This window comes from Urocampus carinirostris, chromosome 14, assembly GCF_059441175.1.
Source record: "Urocampus carinirostris isolate Australia breed hairy pipefish chromosome 14, RoL_Ucar_1.0, whole genome shotgun sequence".
Lineage (NCBI taxonomy): Eukaryota > Metazoa > Chordata > Actinopteri > Syngnathiformes > Syngnathidae > Urocampus > Urocampus carinirostris.
In genome coordinates this window covers 12,559,234-12,583,797 of record NC_142362.1, presented here as the reverse complement: position 1 = coordinate 12,583,797, position 24,564 = coordinate 12,559,234, and the positions used below count along the sequence as shown (strand labels likewise).

General features: G+C 39.8%; 1 protein-coding gene and 1 pseudogene across 2 annotated transcripts; one reads left to right on the top strand and one right to left on the bottom strand.

Annotated features, from left to right (window-relative positions):
- Positions 1-252: 252 nt before the first annotated feature.
- On the bottom strand, positions 253-24,372 carry septin10 (septin 10). 2 transcript variants are annotated; one of them, XM_088352815.1, is made up of 10 exons: positions 24,224-24,372; positions 22,683-22,797; positions 21,533-21,728; positions 21,266-21,452; positions 6,008-6,169; positions 4,517-4,613; positions 3,093-3,261; positions 2,887-3,019; positions 836-1,014; positions 253-600 (listed from the first exon to the last, which is right to left on the bottom strand). In XM_088352815.1, exons 1-10 carry the CDS (start codon positions 24,254-24,256, stop codon positions 585-587), a joined length of 1,287 nt encoding a protein of 428 aa, XP_088208941.1. In that variant the 5' UTR covers positions 24,257-24,372; the 3' UTR covers positions 253-584. The 2 variants fall into 2 exon arrangements, with proteins under 2 accessions (XP_088208941.1, XP_088208942.1); XM_088352816.1 differs by lacking the exon at positions 253-600 and having other exon boundaries at positions 832-1,014.
- Positions 9,345-9,560, top strand: LOC148352655 (U2 spliceosomal RNA; annotated as a pseudogene).
- Positions 24,373-24,564: the final 192 nt, after the last annotated feature.

The following is a 24,564-nucleotide window of genomic DNA, read 5'->3' as shown; positions in this document are numbered from 1 at the left end:
CAGTCTTTTTACCACTAGGAGGCGCTAAATTATATACAATGTCCGATTAGATAATATTGTCTAATGACTCAGTTTCTTGACCCACAAGTAATGAAAAAATACACGTTTATATGAGAATTCATGTTTTTTTTGCTTATTATTCAAATCAATACTGTTCTTTTAACGAATTGCAGTTTTCTTACCACGTATTGGCAGCAAATAACGATGTCTATTGAAACCGCCACAAATAGTGTTTTCGTTCAAACAAACCAGTGTTTTGTTTTTAATAACCAAAATATTACTTGTAATATAAATTTTGAAAGAAAACATGAAAATTGGGTTATTTCCTATGAAGCCACCAAACAATTTTGTTTTTTTTCATAGAAGAAGAAAAATCCAGGAAGTTAGATCAAATTCTCCCAAGTAGTGTATTGGCCCATTCTTGACCCAATGTATGTTTTTCATTTGTTGGTGCTGATGATAAATGTATACGGCGGTTCTAGGATATTGATGGAGACTGGCCACAAAAACGTTTTCTTAAGTTAAAAAAAAAAAAAAAAAAAAAAGAAGTTGTTTGGCAGACTGGAGCTCCATTCCAGAATTCTTCACATGAAGCTGGAACTGTTTGGGGAGAAAGAAACAAGTGTGGTGAGAAACATTATTATACCAGTAGGTCTTACAAATAATCACAGAATAATAACCTGTAAAATATGTTCTCAACTATCAAGACCCAAATTGGAAATGTGGGGTGCCTCCACCCAAAAAGCCATCAAACTCACGGCAAGTCACAGGGATTATAGTGCCCTCTATAGCCCATTCAAAGGATTTCAGGTGAAGAAAAAGAAGTCTTGCTCACTTTTTGCGGTCTTTGTCCTTCTTGCCGTTGGCGGTGAGGCTTTGTGCCTGCAGCAACTGCGCAGCAGCACGTCTTTTGCCGAAGGAGCTCACGTCTTCCTCCAGCATTCTTCTTTTTTCCTCGAGGGCTGTCTTCTCCTCGGCATGGAGCCGCTTCAGCTGCTCGAAGCGACTCTGCAACTGAAATGTGCCAAGAAGAGCATGTGAGGATGACAACGACGACATCGGATTTAAACTCGCTGTTTTTGTTTTCTTTTGATAGTCAAGAATAGAAGTACTCTTGTGATTTAGCTCCTACTTGCGTAGACAGGACGCATTGTGTGACTTGGACAATATGACCTCTGAACCTTTTAGTGTCACCTGTGGCGTTCCACAGGGCTCTATACTTTGCCCCTTCCTATTTAGGATTGATAGGCTTCCGCTTGGTGATATCAGCATTCAGATGACACACAACTGTTTCTGCTGTTGGAAGCGACCGCTCCGACAAGTTGAGGAAATAGTGTAAAACTGTTACCAAAATGCACATGGATGTTGTTCTACCCCGGTAATTCCTGTTAATAGTAGATTTAGTTTACGTTTTGACTGCTAGGTGGCAGCATGACTTATATTTAGACCTTCACATTTACACGCAGAAGAAAAAAAAAGTAATTCGGTCTCAGTAGAAAGCAATGTCAAAGTTATTGACAAGTTTACCTAAATAATTTGTTAGCCTGAAGAAAAAGTCCAATATTTATTGTAATCAGGGTTGGGTAGGGTTACTTTAACTTGATTACTTTCCATTACTTTTGGATTACTCCAATACCAAATATGCTTATAAAAGACAGAATAAACTAAATATGAATACAATTATGACTCACAACACGTGGTAAGCTTTCTCTCCTGGCTTTGATCTCCGGCAAAACTAAGATAAAATGCGACAGAAACAAAATGAAAATAAATCCAAACAGCTTGCCAACATCATTTTTGCCGTTCCATGTATACCGTTACTCCCCAAGCCTGCACAAAATTTAGTAATTTTATTCATATTAAGTTTCTTTTGTCTTTTATTAGCATATTTGGTATTGGAGTAATCCAAAAGTAATTGAAAGTAATCAAGTTAAAGTAACCCTACCCAACCCTGATTGTAATTTACCATGTTTATGTTAGGTAATATATTATACAGGCTGACATTAGATCTAATTCTGTACGAATATGACTTTACCAAAATATTCAAACAAACAGATGCTGAAAATGTACTGTTTTCTTTTACTTACAGTTTCACGATGCATACATTTTTATGAAATTATATTTAAGACACCTTAAAAGAGCAAGTGAAGAGTTTGGCTTGCTGTTTGTTTACTTTTAACACCGTAGCAAGTAAGCACATAGAGGAAAATGTAAAGATCGTACTTAAGTTTATGCATCTTAACCCGAAAAAAAAAACAGATTTTGATTGTTGGTTCAGCGCATTGTCGTGACTTGTTTTATAAAACTTCTCTGAATCTTGATACATGTAATATGCCACTATCCTGAGCCTACCGCATCAACCAGCTGATTGAGATGGGAAGCTTTGTTGTTGCAATCTTGGACTTTTTGCACAATTTAAGTTATTTCTTATGTTTAATGTTTATCTTGGTTATATAATGAATATTGATTGCAACCTTTGTTTCAGCCTGGTCATCCTGGAAGGGGGATTAAATGTGCAGGCCCCTCTCAGGTTTCATATTTTCCTCAAGCTAGGTTTTTTTAAGTATTCCTTGCCCTGAAGTAGGTTTCAGATTAGGGGGTGTAATTATGGCCTGTTAAGCCCTTTTAGACTTTTTGTGATCTAGGGCTATACAAATAAATGTGGCTTGGACTTGAATCTCAGCTTCTCGAAGCATTGTCATACGTTTTACCCCTATAGATAAGACTCTTGGTTTAAATGTGCAGTAGATTTATTGGGTGGCTTTTATAATTAAAACAAGAGCACCACCTAGATGAGCTTTATGAAATTTCAGTTTTCGACTCATGTAAACACAAGTTTTAAAAAATATATTAACACATATAATTCAACTAATAGCAGTTTCTGACCTCTCTCTCTGCATCCTTAAGCTCCGCCTCCTTTTCCTTGACCCTCTGCACAAACATTTGCCTCATTTCATCCTCTCTCCGCTGGAGCTCCACCAGGAACTCTTGACGCTTGGCTTCGTAGGTCTGTTGCAGACTGCATCCACACGAGAGCGAGGATGTTGATGCAGGTAATTCAAAAACAGGCGTGCACAGCAGCAGCCGCTCACCTGACGGGCTTGCACTCGGGGTCAGTGTCTTTGAAGCCCATCTCCTCCAGTTTACAGCGTCTGTACAGTTCGTAATGATGTGTGTGCGTCTGCTCCCTCAGGTCCTCCATGTTGACACAGATCAGCATCTCGCGAAGCTTTACAAAGTCGCAGTGGCTCTCGTTCTCCACTAGGGGCGACACAGTGGCGTTATTATGGGATGACGGACTCGGATAAGGGTGGGAAATTGCCTAGTCGCCAATGTAAGGTCACCAACCTGGAGGCCAAGGGCACCAGGAACCACTTAAGAACAACTGAGTAGCCGCTGACCGGTTTTGAAAATATCTCACCAATAATGAGGTCTTTATGAATTTCTAGGAAATTTGATCTAACTGGCATGAGATCATTGACGCAGTGTTGTTAAATATGTGATCAATGTTTCCAAAATTCTCTCCAAGATTAGCCTATAATCTATATAGGTAAATCACTCGGTGCCCTTGTACACCGCAGATGTTTTAGTGGTTGACTGAGAGTATACCAAACCTTAATCCATACAATATATAATAACATAGTAACATAGCTGCCAAATATTGAAAATTGGACTTCAGAATGGATGAAGACAAAATTCTGATTCAAAAATGTTTTTACTGGTGGCATTTAAGAGCTTAATCTTACTAATTTGATATGAACTCTTTAATATTCCTTACAAATAACACATTTGTAAAAAATAAAATAATAATAATGTTGGTTTAAGATCAGGAAATTGTGTAATTGTAATCCTGTGCAGTCCTTTGAGACATTTTTGTGATTAAGGGCTACATAAATAAATTTGACTTGACTTAATAAAAACTGAGTTTTTTTTAGAGAAAGCATATATAGAAATTCGTTCTAGACTGGTGTAGTAAACTAGAATATTCTTAATTGGTAGCTTTGTGTTACGATATTACTATTATGTCATAATTATTAAAAGTAGGGTTAAAAATTGGCTCTATAGATCCCTAAAACCTCCGCCTAGTATAGGGGGTCCGATATATAGGTTAAAATGATTTTAGAAGAATGTATAATGTATTTAAAGACACAAATCATGTGAATGATTTCTCAGGCCAGTTAAAAATCCAATTTCCTAGAATATCACAATGACCCATCACTTGTGAGCTGTTTTCGAAACAGATCCACAGACTACTCAGGTGTTCATTCAGGGCTACCTGGGGCGGGCAGTTATGTACTTGACCTGTGGTTTAAGATGTAATAAAACAAGAACAAGTACTTTACAGGTTTAAATAATACTTTTTTCACATTAAAAATATTTTAAAAAGATGGTTAAATAAGTTTTATATGAAGGAAACTTCAAAATGAATACAGTGAACCACGAGGGTCACTTCTGCTCTAGTATGCTATTTTGAAAGACAAATTAGATTAGTGTGACCTGGATGAGCCGTACCAACCTTGCACAATTCCCCAGGGGTACTGACGAGCCTTCACCATCTTGTTTCCCACAGCCACTTCTTCCGTGCTTCCCACCACAGCAAAAGGCAGATGGCCCTGAAAGAAGCCGCCATTAATTTTGAACAGTACGGACACGCTTGCTGGGATGCGGACAGTACGTGGTCAAGAGGTAGGATTTTAAGCCCAAGCTCCACCCGAATTTTGGCCCGGGTCGCGCCAAAATTGTCAATCATTGCGTTCGGGTCGGCTTAACTCTCGCTGACATTTCTTTTAATAATTATCCACCCGTCATTGTTCGTTTTTTTGCCCCTCTTTCTCTCCTAAAGGATAGACTGCTCCTGTGGTTTATGGCCCAATTTTTAGTCTGTCAAAATGATGGGCGCCGTTAAAATTTTCCAGTCAACTCTTAAAAAAACATTTAATCAAGGAAAATTGTCAGTTAAAGGTGGGGTGCTGCATTTGAAGAACTTAGGCTGCAATCATGACCTTAAGCCAGAAAATGGCAGCAGAGAATGGCACATGATTAGATGTTAATTGTTTACAAATAGTCAGCACGCTGGCTGAGTGGTTAGCGCGTCTGTGGCACAGTTCTGAGGTCATGAGATCGAACCTTCCTGTGTGGAGTTTGCATGTTCTCCCCGTGCTTGCGTGGGTTTCCTCCGGGCACTCCGGTTTCCTCCCACATTCCCAAAAACATGGACGTCAGGTAAAATGGCTGTTCCAAATTGTCCCTAGGTGTGAATGAGCGAGTAAGTTGTCTGTCTCTGTGTGCCCTGCGACTGGCTGGCAACCAGTTCAGGGTGTCCCCTGCCCACTGCCCAAAGATAGTTGAGATGGGCTCCAGCACCCCCGTGACCCTAGTAAGGATAAGCGGTGCAGATAATGGATGTTTATGAATAAAGACACTTCTTAGACGTGCTTGAATAAACTCTTTTTTCATCTTTTGGGGGGTTTGGGTTGGCGTTTAGACTGTAGCAGAGGCAGGCCACTTCTTACTTTCACCATTTTTGTACTCCACTGACAAATACAAAAAAAAAAACCCTGCAGTGACAAGCATGACGTCTCTTTCCAGCACTCCCCCCAGCCTCCATTCCTCGAATCCAATGTGTTCCGCCCGAGCAAGGCTGATAAATGTAAAATAAAAGCAAATAGGCGCATTGGAGTAAAGCATGAAGGCTCATTGGACGAAGTTAGGGATTGCGAACACATACTTATTAGAGAAAATATTTAAAATTCAACTTTTTAAGGACAACTCAAAAGGCACACCCAGTTTTTTATATAACCTCTGCAGACAGGGAACTATAAAGATGTGAATGATTATACAGAAAAACAGGCTATATTTTGTTGTAAGGAATCACCTTTCCTCCTCCCGAGTCCTCAGAAAAAACGAGACCTTTCTGGTTTGATTCAGCTAAGTCCTGCATTCAAGTTAGGCTGGATTTTCTTAGGCCCAAATCTTACCTCTACCTTTAATGTAGGCGAGCACTTACGTTCATGGCCATGTTGACCTTGGTGACGGTCTCATCGTCCAGGGGGAACTGGTAGATCTGGACGCCATTGCTCACCAGCTCGCTCATGATCTTGATCTTGAACTTGTGGAGCTCGCTCTTGCTGATTGTGTCTGCTTTGGCGATGACGGGGATGATGTTCACCTGCACGATGACATCAAGGCACTGACTTACTTTCTCGAGAATTTAACAAAATTTTAACAAGTTGCTTGCATGAAACTAGGATTGCAAAGACACACTCATAAATTGTCGGGAGAACGTGTGATTTTTGGAAATAATTAAGTATCAACTTGCTAATTCAAGGGCAGAGATGGGAAGCTGTGTCGTTGTTATGGACTTTTGTAAAAATTTGTTTACTTTTATTAATTTTCACTATGTTTTGTATACTGTTACACAATGCGAAATGTATTGCACCCTGGTCATCCTGGAAAAAGAAATTACCACTTGTGAGGCCCCATCTCAATGTTTCTTATTTTCTTCGTGCTGAGGTTTTGAGTTTTTCCTTACCCGCATGTTGGTTTAAGATCAGGGGATGGTGGAACTGTAATCCTGTGCAGTCCTTTGAGACATCTTGTGATTAAGGGCTATACAAATAAATGTGACTTGACTTGTAAACCATTTTCATGGAAAAAACGTAAGCACTTTAAGAACTATAAAAGCCGATTCTCCAAGTCCATTAAAATAAATATCGGGTGTCAATCGTGTATTTTGCAGATCCACGAATATGTCTGCTATTTACATATATGATTTTTATTCTTGCATGAGCATTTATCAAGACATACGATTGAGATATTGAGTATATCGTGAACATATGCGTTTTTGAGAAAAATCTCTACCCATATAGGTGTTGGGTAAAAATAAGAGTAATATGTACTCTCTAAGAGCCATCGTATCGGCACTTGAACCTGATGTACGCCATCATCTAGAACCTGCTGCATTTGTCAAGATTTTGGAACAGGAAAATGTCAACCTGACATTTTGTATTTCTTAGATACCGGGCTGGAGTGGGGCCCTTTTTCAGCACGGGAGTTTTAGACCCAAAGCCGGTTCCACTTAGCCATGGAAGGGGAATTTGAATGAATGGAACAGAGAGCTCTTATGAAGCATTTTTACTCAGAATAAACGTAGGTATATGTTGATAGGTTAACAGAAAACCATTTACCATTTAAATTTTATAAAGATTCTGATAAAGATGAAAGTTAATTGAAATCGCAATTGCATTTGCCTTCCCCACCGATTGTTAAGCTTTACACTAAACTCCTATAACTCTTATGAAGTAGCTTCACTACACCCATTTTAAGAAGCCTACTTAAAACATCAAAATACTTCCAAGCAAAGCTCTGGTCTCTGAAACTTTGACAATGTCATTGTCTAAAGACACGAGAATCTCCTTTTCAGTGTACATCAGCATGAAGGACTCCAAAATTTCCTGAGACGGTGATCTTTTTAGGCTAGTTTTCACACATTTTAAAGCGGAGAAGCTCGCTCACATGCAACCTAGGAACAGGAAATGGTCAACAGGAACTTATTTGCAAGCTTAATGAGATGGTAGGTATCTCTGCGGAAGTTAAATTGTGTTTGCTTTTTTTCTTCTTTTTAATTTATTTTTTCCCCTAAGATTTATTTTTCTAGAAATTTTCCTCATTTCCTCATTTTATCATTTTGAGTCTTGTAGCCTTTTACTTCTTTTTTCTTCCTTTGTTATTGTTTCTTTTTTATTTCTCTTTTCACCTTTGTATTTTTTCTTCTGTTTCTTTCTAAGCTTTTTTTCGTCCCCCAAAAGTAATTTTGTGCATAATGTTACATAAAACAAAAACAATCTGAAGAGACTTTTGGGAGCCGATCGAGTCGGCTCTTTTCAGTGAGCAGAGCTAAAACAGCCGCTTCTCAAAAAAAGACGGAATTCCCATCACTACAGGCTTATTTGAGAGTGAGAATCTACCCGGTGAAGGCATTTAACTGCTAGATTCTGCAACCACGTAGCACAGCACACAACGAGGGACACCGAGAAGACAGGAAAAAAGTGCAAAATGAATTAAATAAATTATAACAGTCCTTTAACACGATTCTTTTTCTTTACCTGTTTTTTTTTGTTCCATTTAGCCCCTTTCTCCCCTCTATTGTACCCGACTCATATAATTCGTGCTGTACAGTGTTAATTTGACGGCTACAGCAGAGTGATGGGCCAAACCAACTTCAAATTTTGGAGGGAGGGGGGGATTTCCCCAAAAGGTAAAACTCACCTCATCTGTTGCGCTGAATGTGGCCAAATAGTTGATTATAGAATGAATTCACAAGTACAGATTTATGTTCAAATTATTTTTCTCATCCAGCCAGCCCAGACTCAACCTTGACACATAGGGAAATCTTCTGTAGTTCCCGATTAACAACTCTGGTGTTGCCTATGTATCATGTGCATTGTCTGTTGATGCCCTGGCAAAATCGATTGTAGCCTGGGCGTCCTGGAAGGGGGATTACCTCATGAGCGGCCCCATCTAGAGGTTTCCTCATTTTCATCATTCTAAGTTTGAGATTTTTTTCTTCCCCTCGTGTAGGTTTCAGATCAGGGGACGGTTTAATAATAGTCTGTAGTCAGGACAGCCCTTTGAGAGTTCTATATAACAAAAGATTACTTGCCACGAAAACAAAATCAATGTTTTTTTTAAGTTTAAAAGTAATCATAAAACTCACATTGCATGGCAGCATGTTCGATTCGTGAGCCTTTTGGTACTGTAAATAGCAAACCCAAAAAGTGGGCAGCAGAGATAATACTGTTTCTACTGACGTTATATAGGGCTCAGAAGCCTATTCTGCTGTCTGAGCCACCCTACATTCCTGACTGTGTGGGTGTGTGTCATGTTGTCAAGCGGAGGAATGCTTTTTATTTCTGTTTCAAGGTCAGAATCTAGCAGGAAAATAAAAAATAAAAACGTGAAGACGGCGCGCAAAACAACGCAATCCGCGCGGCTGACTGTGTCTTCAATAAATGTCCCGTTTCTCTGTCTGCCTGTCGGTAAAGTGACACAAAATAACAACTCATCTTTGTGAGAGTGGGTGCGTGGTGACATTCCAACGCTTGTTTGTCTGACTCTTTTCACACACAAATACTGGGTTACTGCCACTTCCCGGCAGTGACATGCAAGAGAGCATGGGAAAGGTTGTGACCACCTTGCCAGTCATAGGCTGGGACTAGTCTACGTTTAAGTACCTCAAAATTGGATTCCAATTCTCAGCTATGATTTTATTCAATGACGAATAGGTGACCACTTTGTGTAAACTGGCGCACGTAGTAAGGCCTTAGTTAATCATGATGATTTCAATTATTTCTAACACTTTTATAAGATCTATTCCCTAAATGTGTTCATTAATCAACCTGTGCTGGGACGTGTTGGATAGGCCAGGATCTTAAGATTCTAGACGCGTCGGGACCTTATGACGATTGATTTTTGCAATCCGGAGATGGAATAAGAGCTTGCTCTATCCACTCCACACATCGGCCCGGTATTGCAGTACCTCCGGGAACGGTGCATTCGCAATGATCGCAGCAAGGCATTGAGGCTAGGACCTTAGCTCGGCCTTTTGGCTGAGAGTAAGTGTCCCGGCTCCTTGGCTTTGTAGCGTATTATGAACTGACCGATAACGGATAATGGATAATTAATAAAGAAAATAGAACAATAACCCTTAAAAAAATCCCCCCTCATTATGTGTTATTTTATTTTTGAGGCTCTATTCTTTGACAGTCTTATCTTATTTTTTCCATTTAAAGTCTTTAAAACATGTTTACCCTAATCCCGTTAGATATAATGTTTCTCAAGATTGATATCAATGGCAATAAAGAAATGTCAATCAATATTTGTATATTGTTTGAATTGTTAACTTGGTAGATTACAATCTTTTAAGCGTCAGCCAACATAATTGTCCAAGTGCTTTGCAGCTTTATGTGCTTTGAACATTTGTTGCATTTCAACCTATTCTTGCTTTTTATACGATAAAAGTGATTGATAATGTAATTACTTAAAACAATAATTGAAAACAAAGAATTTACTTTTACAACAAATTTGAAGAGCTTTTGCTATTAGTGTAACAAAGTAATTTAGAGAGCAGCTGGCTAGCTGCATGCTAGCACCGGGTAACCTCGACTTCAGCAGCTCGCCGCGATGATTAAAATACAACCGCCTTATTTTCATGGGTAATGGGTCTGGCATTTGTGAGCTACAGGCTCGACAGGGGTGGCTTAAGAGAGTAGTTAGCCAAGCTGTAGCAGTAAGCCAAACCTATCAGTATTGGCTTCTCGCCCCCGCCGTCTCAGTCGCTTCTCGAACCCGATAATAATCCATGGAGCACCCGCTAGTTATCACCATCTCTTTGCGCCTTTCAAACTTTCCACACTGTCCAATTTAATTAATCAATTTAATTTAAATACAGCAAAATGCTACAAGCAATCTGGCACCATGCTTCGCAGTCTGTTCCCGCATCCGCATGTGCGTCAGCCCGTGTTTGAAAGTCGGCATACACCAGCCCATCACAGCCGCAAACACAGACACAACCCACCCCTCATTATAGCTGTGTGTCCTCTATCTGAATAAAATGCATGATACGTTAATATCTATGACAATAGAGGCAATTTAATTCAAAAGCCGCGAAGCGGTGAACCAGCAAAAACCGTAACTCTAAGTAGCAAGGGTACATTTATTAAACACACTCAAATAAACTCCTCTTTATCATCTTTTTGGGGGATTTGGGTTGGCATTTGGACTGTATTTGAAACAGTCCTATCCTTATTTCCGCCATTTTCATGCTACACTAACAGGAACGAGAGGAAGAGCCTGAAATAACTCTACAAAATACCCCCCTCCCTTTCATACTTTCTAAGCTTTTGCGAGTCCCTAACAGGTCTGGTAAAAATAAAGTCAAAGCACAAAGGTGTGATGGGGGAAAAATATAAAGGGGCTTTGTACTCAGGCATTGTTAACAGATACTTAATAGAGATAGGATTCTACTTTCAATGTTTTAAGGACACCTAAAAAGACACACCCCACCTTTAATAAAAGCAATAAATAATACCACAAGATTTGGACAGTAAATTGTGACTTTTTTCCTAAGCTTTCAACCCTGCGGCTTATGCAACGACGCAGCCAATTGATGCATTTTTAAACGGCCACTAGGGGCGCCAAAACAGTAACGGTAAGCGTAAGACAGGTGGAATATGTGTGTCGAGGCAGATGCAAGTTTAATGTACCTTCACGATTTGTGCATGAGTAACACTAGCATGAACAGACCCTCATCATGGAAAAGGTGTCAATCAAAAGGGGAGCGCTAACTACCATACTGGGAATCATTTTACGAGTTTATTTGTAAAGGGAAATAATGTGGCGAAACCAAAGATGACAAGAAACAACGTTCAATGAAACAGAAATGCTTTAGGCGGATTTCTGTCGGCATTATCGTGTGTTTTGGAGTAAATATTTTAAACTGTTGGATTCTAGGGATCCTCCTTGATGTAACGAGGCCATTTTCGCGGACATTCAAAGAAGTTGAAGACGGCCAAGGGGACGTACTGGTGAGTTACGTCGGCTTTATAGTTTTCGAGTATCTTGTTTCAGAATGATCGAGATGTGTCTCTGATGAGTATATTTTTAAATGCTATCTTCAATTCCGAGAGTTTAAGCATTTCAATCATATGTGGAATGACTCATTTCAGTCACTGGTGACATCATACAGATTCGTATTTATTTATCAAAAGTCCGGCGGCCCACTGGCGGGCCGTCGGAAAGTTAGGTGGTTAAGTTACCGTATATTATTAACCCTGTGTACTGTCTTTCTTTGTAAAAATCTCATGTTCCAGTGTGGGCACATGCGGCTTATGGTCAGCTGCTGCTTAATAAGTGTTTTTTCCTTGAAAAATGCACTGAGTGCGGCTTATAATCAGGTGCACCTTTATAGGCTGAATTTTACGGTAATAAACTAAAAGTATATCGCAAATAAATAGGGCATTGGGTACGGTTAAGTCTAACATACTCAACTACTGGTGGTGCAAACACAAAAACAGTTGTTGTTTTTAAACAGCATGTATAGAGTTGCAGAAAAACGGGACCAAACCTGGTTTCTTTTTGAGTACTTTGTTTATCTGGTCTCAGAAATTCGTTTTTCCCTGTGAAATATCTGTATCGACCTCAAAACATATCTATTGTTGATTATTTAGATGACCGTGTGTCTTAGAAGAAATATTGAGAGATGGTCAGATCCTGTCACCCCAAGAACATCTGTGTGATGTTTCCTCACAGTGAGTTTATAAAACAGTAAAAATATATAAATATGCAGTCAAGTTGGTTTTAGAATAAACGAGAGTCACTAAAAACTTAAATAGCATTATGGCAGTAAAAAAACATATCACAAATGAATGGGTGTGATCAAAACACTTTGTTACATTAACAATAGACTCTCTATGAGAAGAGATTTGATTGTGAATTTCTGAACCATTAATTATAATAAAAAGCATTATCCTACATAGTTATTTTAATTTAAATACTCCAAAAACGAAAGCTATGTCAGTAATATGAAGTACAATGGTGCCTCAGCGTTTGAATGCTTCCAACATATACATAGAATTTAGAGAAATCAATGGCTTTTGACAAAAGTATAGCTTTTAAACAGCCTGCGTTAAGCCAAGGGAACATTCTGGCAGCCAAGAAGCGAGGGGATTGTTGTTACTGTTAAATCCACTTATGACTGGTTTAAAATGTTAAGACAGCGAACCGGTATCCCTTATAATAGAAGCATTGTCCCACTTATACGTTGTTGGCGTGCAGAAGAAATAAGAAAACCCATATACAACTTTAGAGTGACAAGGGATTAGAGAGCTGATACAGCTTTTAACAAGGTGCCTAAATAAAAGAAGTTTATTGTATTAAATTTTGGGGTGACAACAGAGACCAGAATGAAACAAATAAGGAACATTATCAAAGATGAGATTGTTCTTTTTGGAAAAGGAAAAGAGATGTCGGCTGGTATGTACCTCACAAAGGAGGCAAAAAAGACGCCATCACAGGAGATGCCGGAACAGATTAATAACATTACCATCATTTCTTATGGAATATATTAATTCGGACGTTGACCAATTTACCGTATATTCGGACTATAGAGCGCACCTGTTTATAAGCCGCACGCACTACATTTTACGGGCATTATTGGTTATGTCCTTACACAAGCCGCACCTGTATATAAGCCGCACGCGCCCACACTAAAACATGTAGCAAGGTCAAAAGCTTATCCCAAATTTGACTGGGTGCCGCGATTGTAACTATTAATATAGTATACAATCCAAACACCACAATCGGCAACATGAACGGAAAATGATACCTGTAATTAGAATTTAATGCAGACCTTTAAAGTCCGGGTTCCGTTGAAAGTAATCCGATGAAAAAAAATGTATATTTCCAAAGTTAAGGGTGGGAAAAATATATACCGGTATCCACTATTGTCCGCTGCAACAACAAAGAGATTTAACTCAGCTTCGCCCCACTTCCCGTCAGCCCGCGTTTGCTCCGCCCCTTCTTTTTGATTCGCTCGTAGAAAACATATCACAATAAGTCTCTAAAATAAATGCATTACAAAAATATACAGTTGCCAGGGATCAGAATGGAGATTTTCATTTTCAGCTGAAATAGCCAGGGGCCGCAGGCCCCGGCCAGGTTCAGGGCGGAGCCCGGTGGGGGGCTCAGGGGGGCAAAGCCCCCCTGAAGCCAACAGCATTTATCTTATTTGCTATGTGAAAATTGCACTAGAATGAATTAAACAGAAACCATGTATTTTATATATATATATAAATTTAAAAAATAATAATATATTGACATTAAAAGCATTTGTAATATTGAACATGATCATGATGATACAAAATAATTTATTTTAATCATGTTTATAACAAATTTTAAATTTTGTTTATCCTGTTCTAAATATTGTATAAACACAAAAGATAAAATCATTTCATAAATAAATAGATTTATAAATACCTCAGATTGGGATTTTCTGTCACACAGGGGAACCAGTGGTTGACTGCTGCTAGTATTTGAAGTGGAAGGATTTGGAACGGGCAATAATGTTGAACCGGTGGTGTTACTGTTAGTTTCACTGCCGATTTTAAATGCGGATCCGAGTGCATAATTTGATCGCCGGCAAGCTATTCTTGCTTTGTGCTTGTTCATTTTAGCATGATCGATCATTGCCACACAACCTCGCGTACCATAATTGATCAGACGACACAGTATAGACACTTTGCTTTCCCTGGAACATCACACTTTGCGATGAACTGGCTCAAAGTTTCTGTAACTTCCTCGATCTTTGCGCCGATTTTAACGTTTACTGTGACAGTCTTCTCCAGCCATGACCACTTAAATTTATTCTTGATTCCTTTATCAATCTCGGAGACAAAAGCCTCGTCTTCTTTTCTTAGTATTTTCATATTTACTTTTTTAAACACTCATTTCACCGTTTGAAAAGATCGGAAGGAGCGCCATTTTTGAGAAAGCCAATGCTCTGAACAAAAGCTCCGCTGATTGGTTATCAGCGAACCTATCGACCAATGGTAGGAGTCGATCTATTTGTTAGCTAAACCACGTTGCGTGTTATAGATCTTCTTTTTGCCGATTTTTCTCGCGATCTCTAACTGCTAACTTGGGGTGATGAAACAGTCACGTATCATACCTCACCCCCCCAAAATATTTTCTCAACGAATTTAGACGATTTACGGGAATGACCTTTGGGGTTCAAAAACAGCGGAAATCCGCGGATCCGCGGAAAATTCTGATCCCTGAGTTGCAAATACATATTATACATGGTTACACATATTTACAAAGAAAGACGGTACACCGAGAGAGTTTTCAAAGCTTTAAAAATAATAATATAATTTTCATCCCAAACCGTGCCTGTGAAAGGTACCAACGCGCTACTAATAACACGATCGCAACACATCATGCGTATCTGTTAAAAAAAGCCATACCACAAATGCGAAATTCACTGTATTTTATGATAGCGGAATTAAGTCGCGGTTGATGGTGGACGCATCAGGTTAGCACTGCTCGTTCTATGCGTTTATACTGTCATTGGCGTCGGTTTTAAGAGTATTGTTAATTATTAATTTTACAATTCTAACCATTTTAACATAGTTAGAAGTAAAGCAGCCGAGTCCTGTCATGGCCGGGCATTATACCGGCGGGCGGAGACGTAACTGCGTGAGATTCTTGCTCAAAGATGTTGTGGCAATTTCGGAGGGAATGTCAAGGCAGGATTTTATTAACAAGTTTGTTGAAAAGATTCTGAAGTTTAAAAAGGAGGAGGTACATGCTGTCATAAAAATGACTTCTGGCAAAGGCTTTGATGTGAGTTTTGAAACGGCAGCTCTTTATCAAGAGTTTTGGAATCGCTTTGAGGGAGTGAGGTCCCAGTTTTCAGGATTTACAGTGGAGAAGCTGACTGATAATACTAACAAGATTGTCGTCGTTAGAATGTTTAGTGAGATGATCAGTGCTGATGACGTCTGTTATTGGTTGAGTAGATACTGCTCAGTAAAAGGCCAGGCTATGAAGGTGAGGTGTGAGAAAGGCTATTGGAATGGTGCCTGGAGGGTACCAGTCCAACTACGGCAAGATCCTCAGGGCTTTCAGGGAATGAAACAAATTCCGTCGACTATATTCCTGGGGGAAAACCGTGGCTTTATCCACTATCAAGGGCAACCGAAACTCTGTCGCAAATGTGGTGAGCATGGGCATCTGGCTGAGGTATGTGATCGAATTTTTTGTGGAAAGTGCAGAACAATTGGACATTCCTTTGAGGAATGTAGCAATAGCAGAAAATGCAATCTCTGTGGAGAAACGAATCACCTCTTTAGAAACTGCCCGAATTCGTTTGCTAACAAATTGAAAGCTAGGAAGGCAGTTAACAAAGACAACAAAGACAATGAAATGATGTCAGACAACATAGATAATGAAATGAATAAATGTCACAAAGACAATGAAGTGAATAAAGATAACAAAGACAATGAAATTAATAAAGTCATGGAAATACAAAATGAAAATGAACAAGAAATTAATGAAGTTATAGAAATACCCAATGAAGATGAACAGGAAATGAATAAAGTTATGGAAATACCCAATGAAATTGATCAAGAAATGCACAAAGAAATTGGACAAGACAAACAAATTGAAAAAACAGATGTACCTACCAAAACCCCTGGAGCAGAGACCAGAGAATCAAAATTGAAACAGGAAGAACCTGGAAATTCTGATTCGATTTCTCATAAAATACCTGAATTTGGACATGACAAACGAATAGAAAAAGCAACTGCCACTCCGAAAACACATATTAATCAGGAAGGGCCTGGAAGAGAGTTCAAATTAGCAAATTTGTTTGCTACGCCATTGGCGGGATTTGGAGAAGTCAAACAAATCGAAAAGGCGAATGACTCTCCAAAAACCCATACGGGCACTGGAAAGAGGAGTAAAAGTAAGACAAAATTGGGAGTGGTGAAAAAACCAGAAACAAAGATAAGAGATTTAGAAGAAAGCCGATTGCCGGTGAATAAGCCCACAAGGGAACTGTATGAAGTTGAGACGGAGGAAGTCGGGGAGGGAAAAAATCTGACCCTTAGTGGGCAAGGAAGTAAGAGACCCTTTGATAGGTCCTCTGGCTCACCCCCTAACCCAGAAAAAAGGGGAAGACCTGGAACCACAGACAGAGAGTCAGAGGGTCCCAGAGTTTTCCCCGGTGAGTCTCAAAATGAGGTACTACTCTTAAGTGATGTGTCTGACACAGGTGACACTCTCGATGATCTCGATGATCACCAAAGAATGGACTCAGATCCCCCGGTTTTGTCTAACTAGTTTAAATACTTTAACAACAATTATGAACATTACATTCTCTACTATCAATGTGAGAAGTGTGAGATCAAAGGTTAAGGCTCACAGTGTTTTATCGTTCTTAAAAACTATCAGAACGGATGTGTTTTTACTACAGGAATGCTGCATCCCCTTTCTAAAAAATTATAAACAGTGGGAAGAGATTTGGCCATATCCGTCATTATGGAGTGGCTCGAATGAAAACCGTAACGATGGGGTAGCCATTTTAATAAACAACCCTCAACTCATCATAAAGGGGAGTACTGTGATAAGAGACGGACGCGCAATCTTAGCAAGACTTTCTTATATAGGGAATGATTTTAACCTCATTAACATATACGGCCATGCCGACAGACAACTCAGGTACGAACTTTTAGAGGACATCCAGTCGCATATGCTAGGCCATCAACCACTAATCGTGGGAGGAGATTTTAATTGCATCCTAAGTAGGAAGGATAGAAAGAGGAATGATGAGGAGTTTAAAGTAGATAAAACATCAACTTTATTACAAGACATGTGCCGGACATTTAAACTGGTGGACTGTTTCAAATCCATACATCCAGGAGAGGAGGGCTTCACCTGGTTCAGTAGTGACAATGCCAGAGCCTCTCGAATAGACTACATCTTTACGAGGGGTTTAGCACAGAGTGATGCAAGATTAATTCCAGTTTTTTTTTCGGATCACTTGCTACTGTCCTGCTCTTTCTCATTTCCTTCAGGTATGACTGTTGGGAAGGGTTTGTGGAAGTTAAACTGCTCCCTGCTGGAGGATGAGGCTCTAGCCGCACAATACAGGGAGCTGTACAAAGACTGGCAGACCCTTCAAGACTCGTATGATTCACGAGCACAATGGTGGGAAATGACAAAGAAACGAACACAGACCTTTTTTAAAAATGCAGGGAAAAACAAGAAACTCAAAGAGATGAAACGCATGTCGGGACTACAAAGAAGACTCCAACGCTATTTCATCCTAACAGAAAAGGGGATGGACTTTAATGATGAAATCAAAGAGATCAAACAAGAACTAAACGCTTTGGCGGAAATAAAGAGCAAAGGCATCATAATAAGAAGCAGAGAAAGAGAAATAGAAGAAGGGGAAAAATGTACACGCTACTTTTTTAAAAAAATTATGGGCAAAAATGAGGGGATTTTTAAACTTCAAAACGAAAACGGGCAAATAACAAAGGAATGTAGTGAAATAACCAGATTGGTCGAAGACTACTACAAAAAATTATTTGAAAAGAAAGAAACATATGAGAATGAAATGGGGCATGTATTAGATCATATTTCAAGATCAGTGCGTCAAGACCCCTTTTTAACATCAGACTTTACCCAAGACCAACTGAATGATTGCATAAAGACTATGAAAAAAGGCAAATCACCCGGGGAGGACGGACTCAACCTCGAATTTTACCGGACTTTTTGGGATATTTTAGCACCAGATCTGTTAACTGTTTTTAACGAATTTTCCAGTCGAGACCATATGCCAGACAGTTTCAGAATCGGGATAGTTACTCTATTGCACAAAAAAGGAGACAAAATTGACTTAAAAAACTGGCGACCCATAACGCTTTTAAACGTGGACTGTAAAATTTTCAGCAAGCTTCTAGCAACACGAATGTCTGTTGTCTTGGGAGACTTGGTTGATCCAGACCAAACCTGTGCCATTGTGGGAAGGAAGATCAGCGACAGTCTCATGCTGATCCGTGACACCATTTGTTATGCAAGAGACAGAAACATGCGACTAGCGGTCCTAAACCTAGACTTTGAAAAAGCCTTTGATCGAGTCTCGCACCAATACCTCTTCAGGGTATTGCAAAAATGTGGTTTTCCCCAAAAATACATCAATTGGGTAGGACTGCTATACCGAGACATCTACAGCAAATTCATGATTAACGGGAATTTATCGGAAGCAATCGAGATCAACTGCGGTGTACGTCAAGGTTGCCCTATGTCTCCCCTTCTCTATGTTCTTTGCATTGAACCTTTGGCACAAATGTTAAGAAAAGATAGATTTGTCGAAGGCATCAATATCCCAGGAAGTGGGGGACAAATTACCAAGTGTGTTTTGTACATGGATGATTTTAATATTTTGTGTACTGACCGCGCATCTGTTGAAAGAGCCCTTGACTTGACTGACCTGTTTGGGAGGGCGTCTGGGTCAAGGCTAAATAGAGAAAAATCACAAGTGAAGTTTTATGGAATGTGGAAAGAGACAGAAAAGGCAGGACTCCCGCTGACGGTGTTAAAGACAGACCAGAAAATCCTAGGGATAAAATTCAATGTGGATGGAGGAGGCGAGACCAACTGGGATGACGTGACAAGGAAAGTTAAGCAAAAACTTGTTTTTTGGTCACTAAGAAAACTGACAATAGAGGGGAAGGTCCTAATCATCAAAGCGATCATCCTCCCAATGCTTTTGTCAATCAGTTTAATTTTTATGCCTAAAAGAAACGTGCTGTTACAAATGGACCGAGCCATCTTTCGCTTTGTCTGGGGCTCAAAGTGGGAAAGGATAAAAAGAGATACAATGAAAAAGAAAAAGGAAAAAGGGGGGAAAGGAGTGCCTGACCTCCAGCTTTTCCTGGGAAGCAAATATGTCTCTCTCCACTTCCAAAACGCTGTGGGCCCACCCAACAACCCGAAAAGTCAAGCAATGACCCGTTTTTGGATGGGCTCATATTTGCGGAAGCTAAAGCTTGTACCAGACAATCGTTTGATTCCAGTTTCGTTTAACTTGCCACCAACACATCTCTTTATCCGGGATTTTTTGAAGAAGTTTGATTTGGAAACACAAGAATGTCACACTTTACAAAACCACAGGGCCCTTATTGCTATTGTGCAAGAGCGAGCTACAGTAAGCCCTGTGCGGGGGCTTGCGTTTGGCGAATCCACAACGGTTTGGAGCAACGTCAATCATCCTGCCCTCCCAAACAGACTACGAGACTTGTCATGGATGGTGGCTCATGAAGTTCTCCCAGTCAGAGCTGTAATGCACCACAGAGGAATGTCAGCGACTTCGACGTGCCCTCGACCTGGCTGTGGCGCCCAGGAGTCGGTGAGGCACCTTTTTTGTGAGTGCAGCGCTGCCAAGGTCTTGTGGACAATGGCCGAACAACTAGGAAAGTTCCCGGACTTGCCAGCAGGAGAGGTCCCTGATGCACAGTACGTGCTTTACGGGGTGAGTCGGTCGAGGAGGCATCGGAACGACTTTGCCAGGGACTGGCTCACTCTCGCCGCCATCAAGGACGCCATCTGGACCTCCAGAAACCTGCTGGTATGGAGGTGCAGGCAGATCCCCCCCGTGGCTGTGCTCCAAATGGCTGCAGATACCATACAATCTGCGAGCGGCGGGCCTAGGACGCAGCCATAAAGAAGACTCGTCTGTACCCACCCGGAGGGGGGAGCCGGAGCTACACTGTGGGAGTCCCGGCAGCAACGGCCTGGGTTGTGGAACCCAGAAGGGAGAGGACCCACGCAGAATGGAAAGGACCCACACAGAGGACTGGAAGAATGCTGCTTGGGAGGGTGGGATGGCAGAGCTATGCCCTTGCACAATAGTATTGCCTTTTACACGCTGGTTAACTACTGTTAAAAGAAAATAACTCTGAAATTGTTTCATTGATGTTGAAAATGTCAGGAAAAAATGTTAAAACGTCATATCGTCACGTCATATTGTCAAATATAAAAAAAATGTGAATATGCTTGATGGCTGTGTTTTGCTGCTGTTGGTGTCAGTGGATTTGTTCAGACCGAGGACAATCGACTTTGGCCTGGACGGATCTATTGACACTAACAAAGATGTTATATAATGAAATTGTGAATATGTTTGATTTTCGAGAAGGTTTGTTCAAACCTCACTTTGTGTTTGCTGTTAAAAGCGTAATATTGGAATATAATATTGTGAATGTGCTTAATTGCTGTTGAGATTGTCATGATTGTTTTCTGTTTTTAGTGTCAATAAATTTGTTCAAACCAATCACAGTTAATCGTCCTCATCTTTCTCCCTATAACTGCCGCCATCAAGGGTGACTTCCTCGTTATCGGAAAGAACCTTTGTCAGACTAACAATTTGTACGCAAACTAAGAGGATGCCGTCTACCTCGGCGCACTTATTCCACCAGTCTAAATCTTACCTTTTGAACTCGAGTGCCGCTGGTGGCAGTTGGGAAAATTACATAAATTGGCCGCTTCACTGAATAAGCCGCAGGGTTGAACATTTGGGAAAAAGTAGCGGCTTATAGTCCGGAATTTACGGCACACTTTGACCTCTGATCCGGAAGGGATTACATTTGAAAGCTGAGGCACCACTCGGTTATCTTTATTGTGTTAACCCAGGACATTCTCCTACCTTGCTATCCAGTTTCTTCATAGTTACGAGGTCCAAAGACTTAAGGGAGTGACCCGACGGGGAGATGAAGTAAAGACAGGCGTGGACCCGGGAGTCGTGATAGTTGAAAAGGGAGCGCTTGATTTTCAGCTCCTCCTGCAGGTAACTTTCAAACTGCCTGTCAATATAGTCCACCACCGGCTGGTAGCTAGAAGACAAACACTCCCGATAGTAAACGGTGATGTTGGGTGGCTGCAGACGGCATTGACTCTCAAACAAAGCTCTGACCTCTCCTGTTTGTTCATCTGGTCTCCAAATCCCACTGTATTGACCACGGTGAGGCGCAGTCGCACGTTGCTCTCTTGCAGGTCGTAAGTTTGAGCCCGCAGCTTCACCTCGGGTTCGAAGTGGGACGCCTCAAAGTTTTCAAAATTGGTGTTGAACAGAGTGTCCATCAGGGTGGACTTGCCGATACCGGTTTCACCTGGAGGCAGAAATAAAATGATGACATGCACTACCATTCAAAAGTTGCTTAGAAATTGTCTTATTTTTTAAGATAAAGCAATGTTTTTATGAAGATAACATAAAACTAATCATCAATAAAATAAAACAAAGCCTATGCAATCAAGGATAGAACAAACGTCTTCTTTGTTCCTTTATCTCTTTGTTTTCTTTATCCTCACTGTAAAATGTGGGACTGGAGTGCCACGTCCAATTTCGTTGTCACAATATATTCAAACCGACAATAAAGGTATATTCTATTCTATTCAATACACCCCATAAATTGTAAACTTGGTTGTGTGTTTTAATGCAATATCTAAAAAGGTGTATAGAGGCCCATACATACAGGTCCTCAACTAGCAGCTTGGTTATATAGTACCCACAAAACATCAGACTCTGACACTGGTCTTCAAGGCAGAGTGGCAAAAATATATATATTAGACTGGCCAACAAAAGGAAGAAAATAATATTGGTTAAGGGACATTGGACAACTTATCTGATAAATAATAATAATAATAATAATAATAATTTCCTTTGTATTGTCATTCTTTGTAACAATGTACACAGAACGAAATGTCGATACACCTGACCCGTTGTAGCGAGCCGATGCAGCCGCAGCCAACAGAGGGCGCCGCCATTTTACCAATGTTATAAGTCTTAGGTATGACTCGGCCGAGGCGCGAACCAGCGACCTCCAATAAGTGTTGCTCATGGAAATCACAAAATTGTCTGGATGACCTCAACCTTTTGAACAGTAGTGTAAGACTTTATAATAATCTCAACTGTAGCTCTTGATTAGGATTGTGATATTTACAGCTAAATATCTTGAAATTGAACTACTTGTGCCTTTCTCCCTGAATATTCTAAACAAATTGGTTTTGTATTGTAACAAGACTGTCAATGACACATTTCCGTGTGTTTTTGATGGGTAGCATACCAATGCAGAGGATGTTGAAGCAGAAGCCTTGACCCGTAGACTTGTTGACTAACTGGTCAGGAAGGCTGTCAAATCCCACGTGGCCAGCCAGGGAGAGAGGTCGGAGTCCCTGATCCTAAACAATTTACATTTTTACATTTGCTTAGTCACAACTATTCAATAATTGAAACACAGCCAAGAGTTCTAAAATGAAAAATAAACACTCAGACATAAGGAAATAATCCTGGTGCATGATGTGTATTATATTATAGGGCTGCAGCAAACAATTATTGTAATAATCGATTTATTATTTTATTCCCCATTCAAATAAGGTACAGATAATTGTGTTTATTCCATGTAGTATTCAACTGAAAAGAACTTTAAGTCGAGAATAAACGTAAAAGCAAATCATTGAAGTCAAGCCAAAACTGTAACATTTTCTACTCCAGAGCAATCACCAATCTCAACAAGCACACAAAACTGAACAATTTCACTTGTGCGCTCGCCGTTTTCTTTTATTCAAGGATGAAAATGGTGAAAGTAAGAAAGGGACTGTTTAAAATACAGACCAAATGCAAACACCAAAAAATATTAAAAGTGAGTAGTATATTTGAGCGTGTCCAATAATTTAACATACTTGCACATGCAACAAAAGGTGAAATCTCGATTGCAGCTTCAATCGAGATTTCACCCAGAAGATGGCGTTCGCAAGTAGAATATTTTAAAGTTACGAACACCATCTATAATGCACCTTTAAGATATAAACAGGGTTGGGTAGGGTTACTTTAACTGAATTACTTTCAATTACTTTTGGATTACTCCAATACCAAATATGCTAATAAAAGACAAAAGAAACTAAATATGAATAAAATTACTACATTTTGTGCAGGCTTGTGGAGTAACGGAATACATGGAACGGCAAAAATGATGTCGGCAAGCTGTTTGCATTTTATGTTAGTTTTGCCGGAGATCAAAGCCAGGAGAGAAAGCTTACCACGTGTTTTGAGTCATAATTTTATTCATATTTAGTTTCTTTTGTCTTTTATTAGCATATTTGGTATTGGAGTAAACCAAAAGTAATTGAAAGTAATCAGGTTATAGTAACCCTACCCAACCCTGGATAAAATCTAGTATTTTAAAGTAGCCAAAGGGCTTTCGATATCAGATATAGCACACTAAAAATATGTATGTACAAATAGTTAAATCCGTTAATTAATAAGTAAATGTAAACCTGTTTTTAAAACTTTATTTTGTTTGTTGAATTGAGTTGCAACGTCAGCCAAACTTTACAGTAGTTCAGCCGGATGACGTGATTGCTTCCATGCGGCTAACGCCCCTCTATTAATACGCGTCTTTGGACCGATACCCATTGCAAAAACATAGCATTAAGTTAAATAAAAAATAAATTATTTTGATTTTAGTCGACAGATTATATTGAGTTTTAACGCTAGAAGACGCTAAAGTTATGCTAGTTGTTACGGCTAGCTAACTTCATTGAAGACCCAGGCACTCCCTGCTCGACTTATTGTTAATACGGAAAACAACAAGATGTATATACAGACCGGTTGCCGAGCAACGTCGGAAGAAGCCATCATTTTCGAAGGAATGTGTATATTTTCCACAGCTATGGGATTCAATTGAGTACGAAAACTTGATAAAAGTCAATTTCTTCTCCCCCTCAGGAATTCTGAATGGAACTGCCTCTCTTAGACTAGACCAAGTTGAAGTGAAAGGTTATGTCTCAGCTGGTCTTTGTATATCTGTTTAAAATATGATACAATTTGATTGTTTTTTGTTTGAATTTATATCATAAATTTTATATATAGTAAGAATGTACTTGTTGAAAGTGGTCAGTATGTGTATTTTGTCAATCATATTTTTACACAAATACCCTTTTATCAAA

Bases quoted from the DNA above. Each gene is read 5' to 3' on its own strand.
- septin10 (XM_088352815.1), bottom strand. From the start codon at position 24,256: ATGATGGCTTCTTCCGACGTTGCTCGGCAACCG. The intron at 22,798-24,223 runs GTCTGTATATAC...TAAATTGTTTAG, and splicing joins CCGACGTTGCTCGGCAACCG to GATCAGGGACTCCGACCTCT. The intron at 3,020-3,092 runs GTGAGCGGCTGC...GTGTGGATGCAG, and splicing joins CCCGAGTGCAAGCCCGTCAG to TCTGCAACAGACCTACGAAG.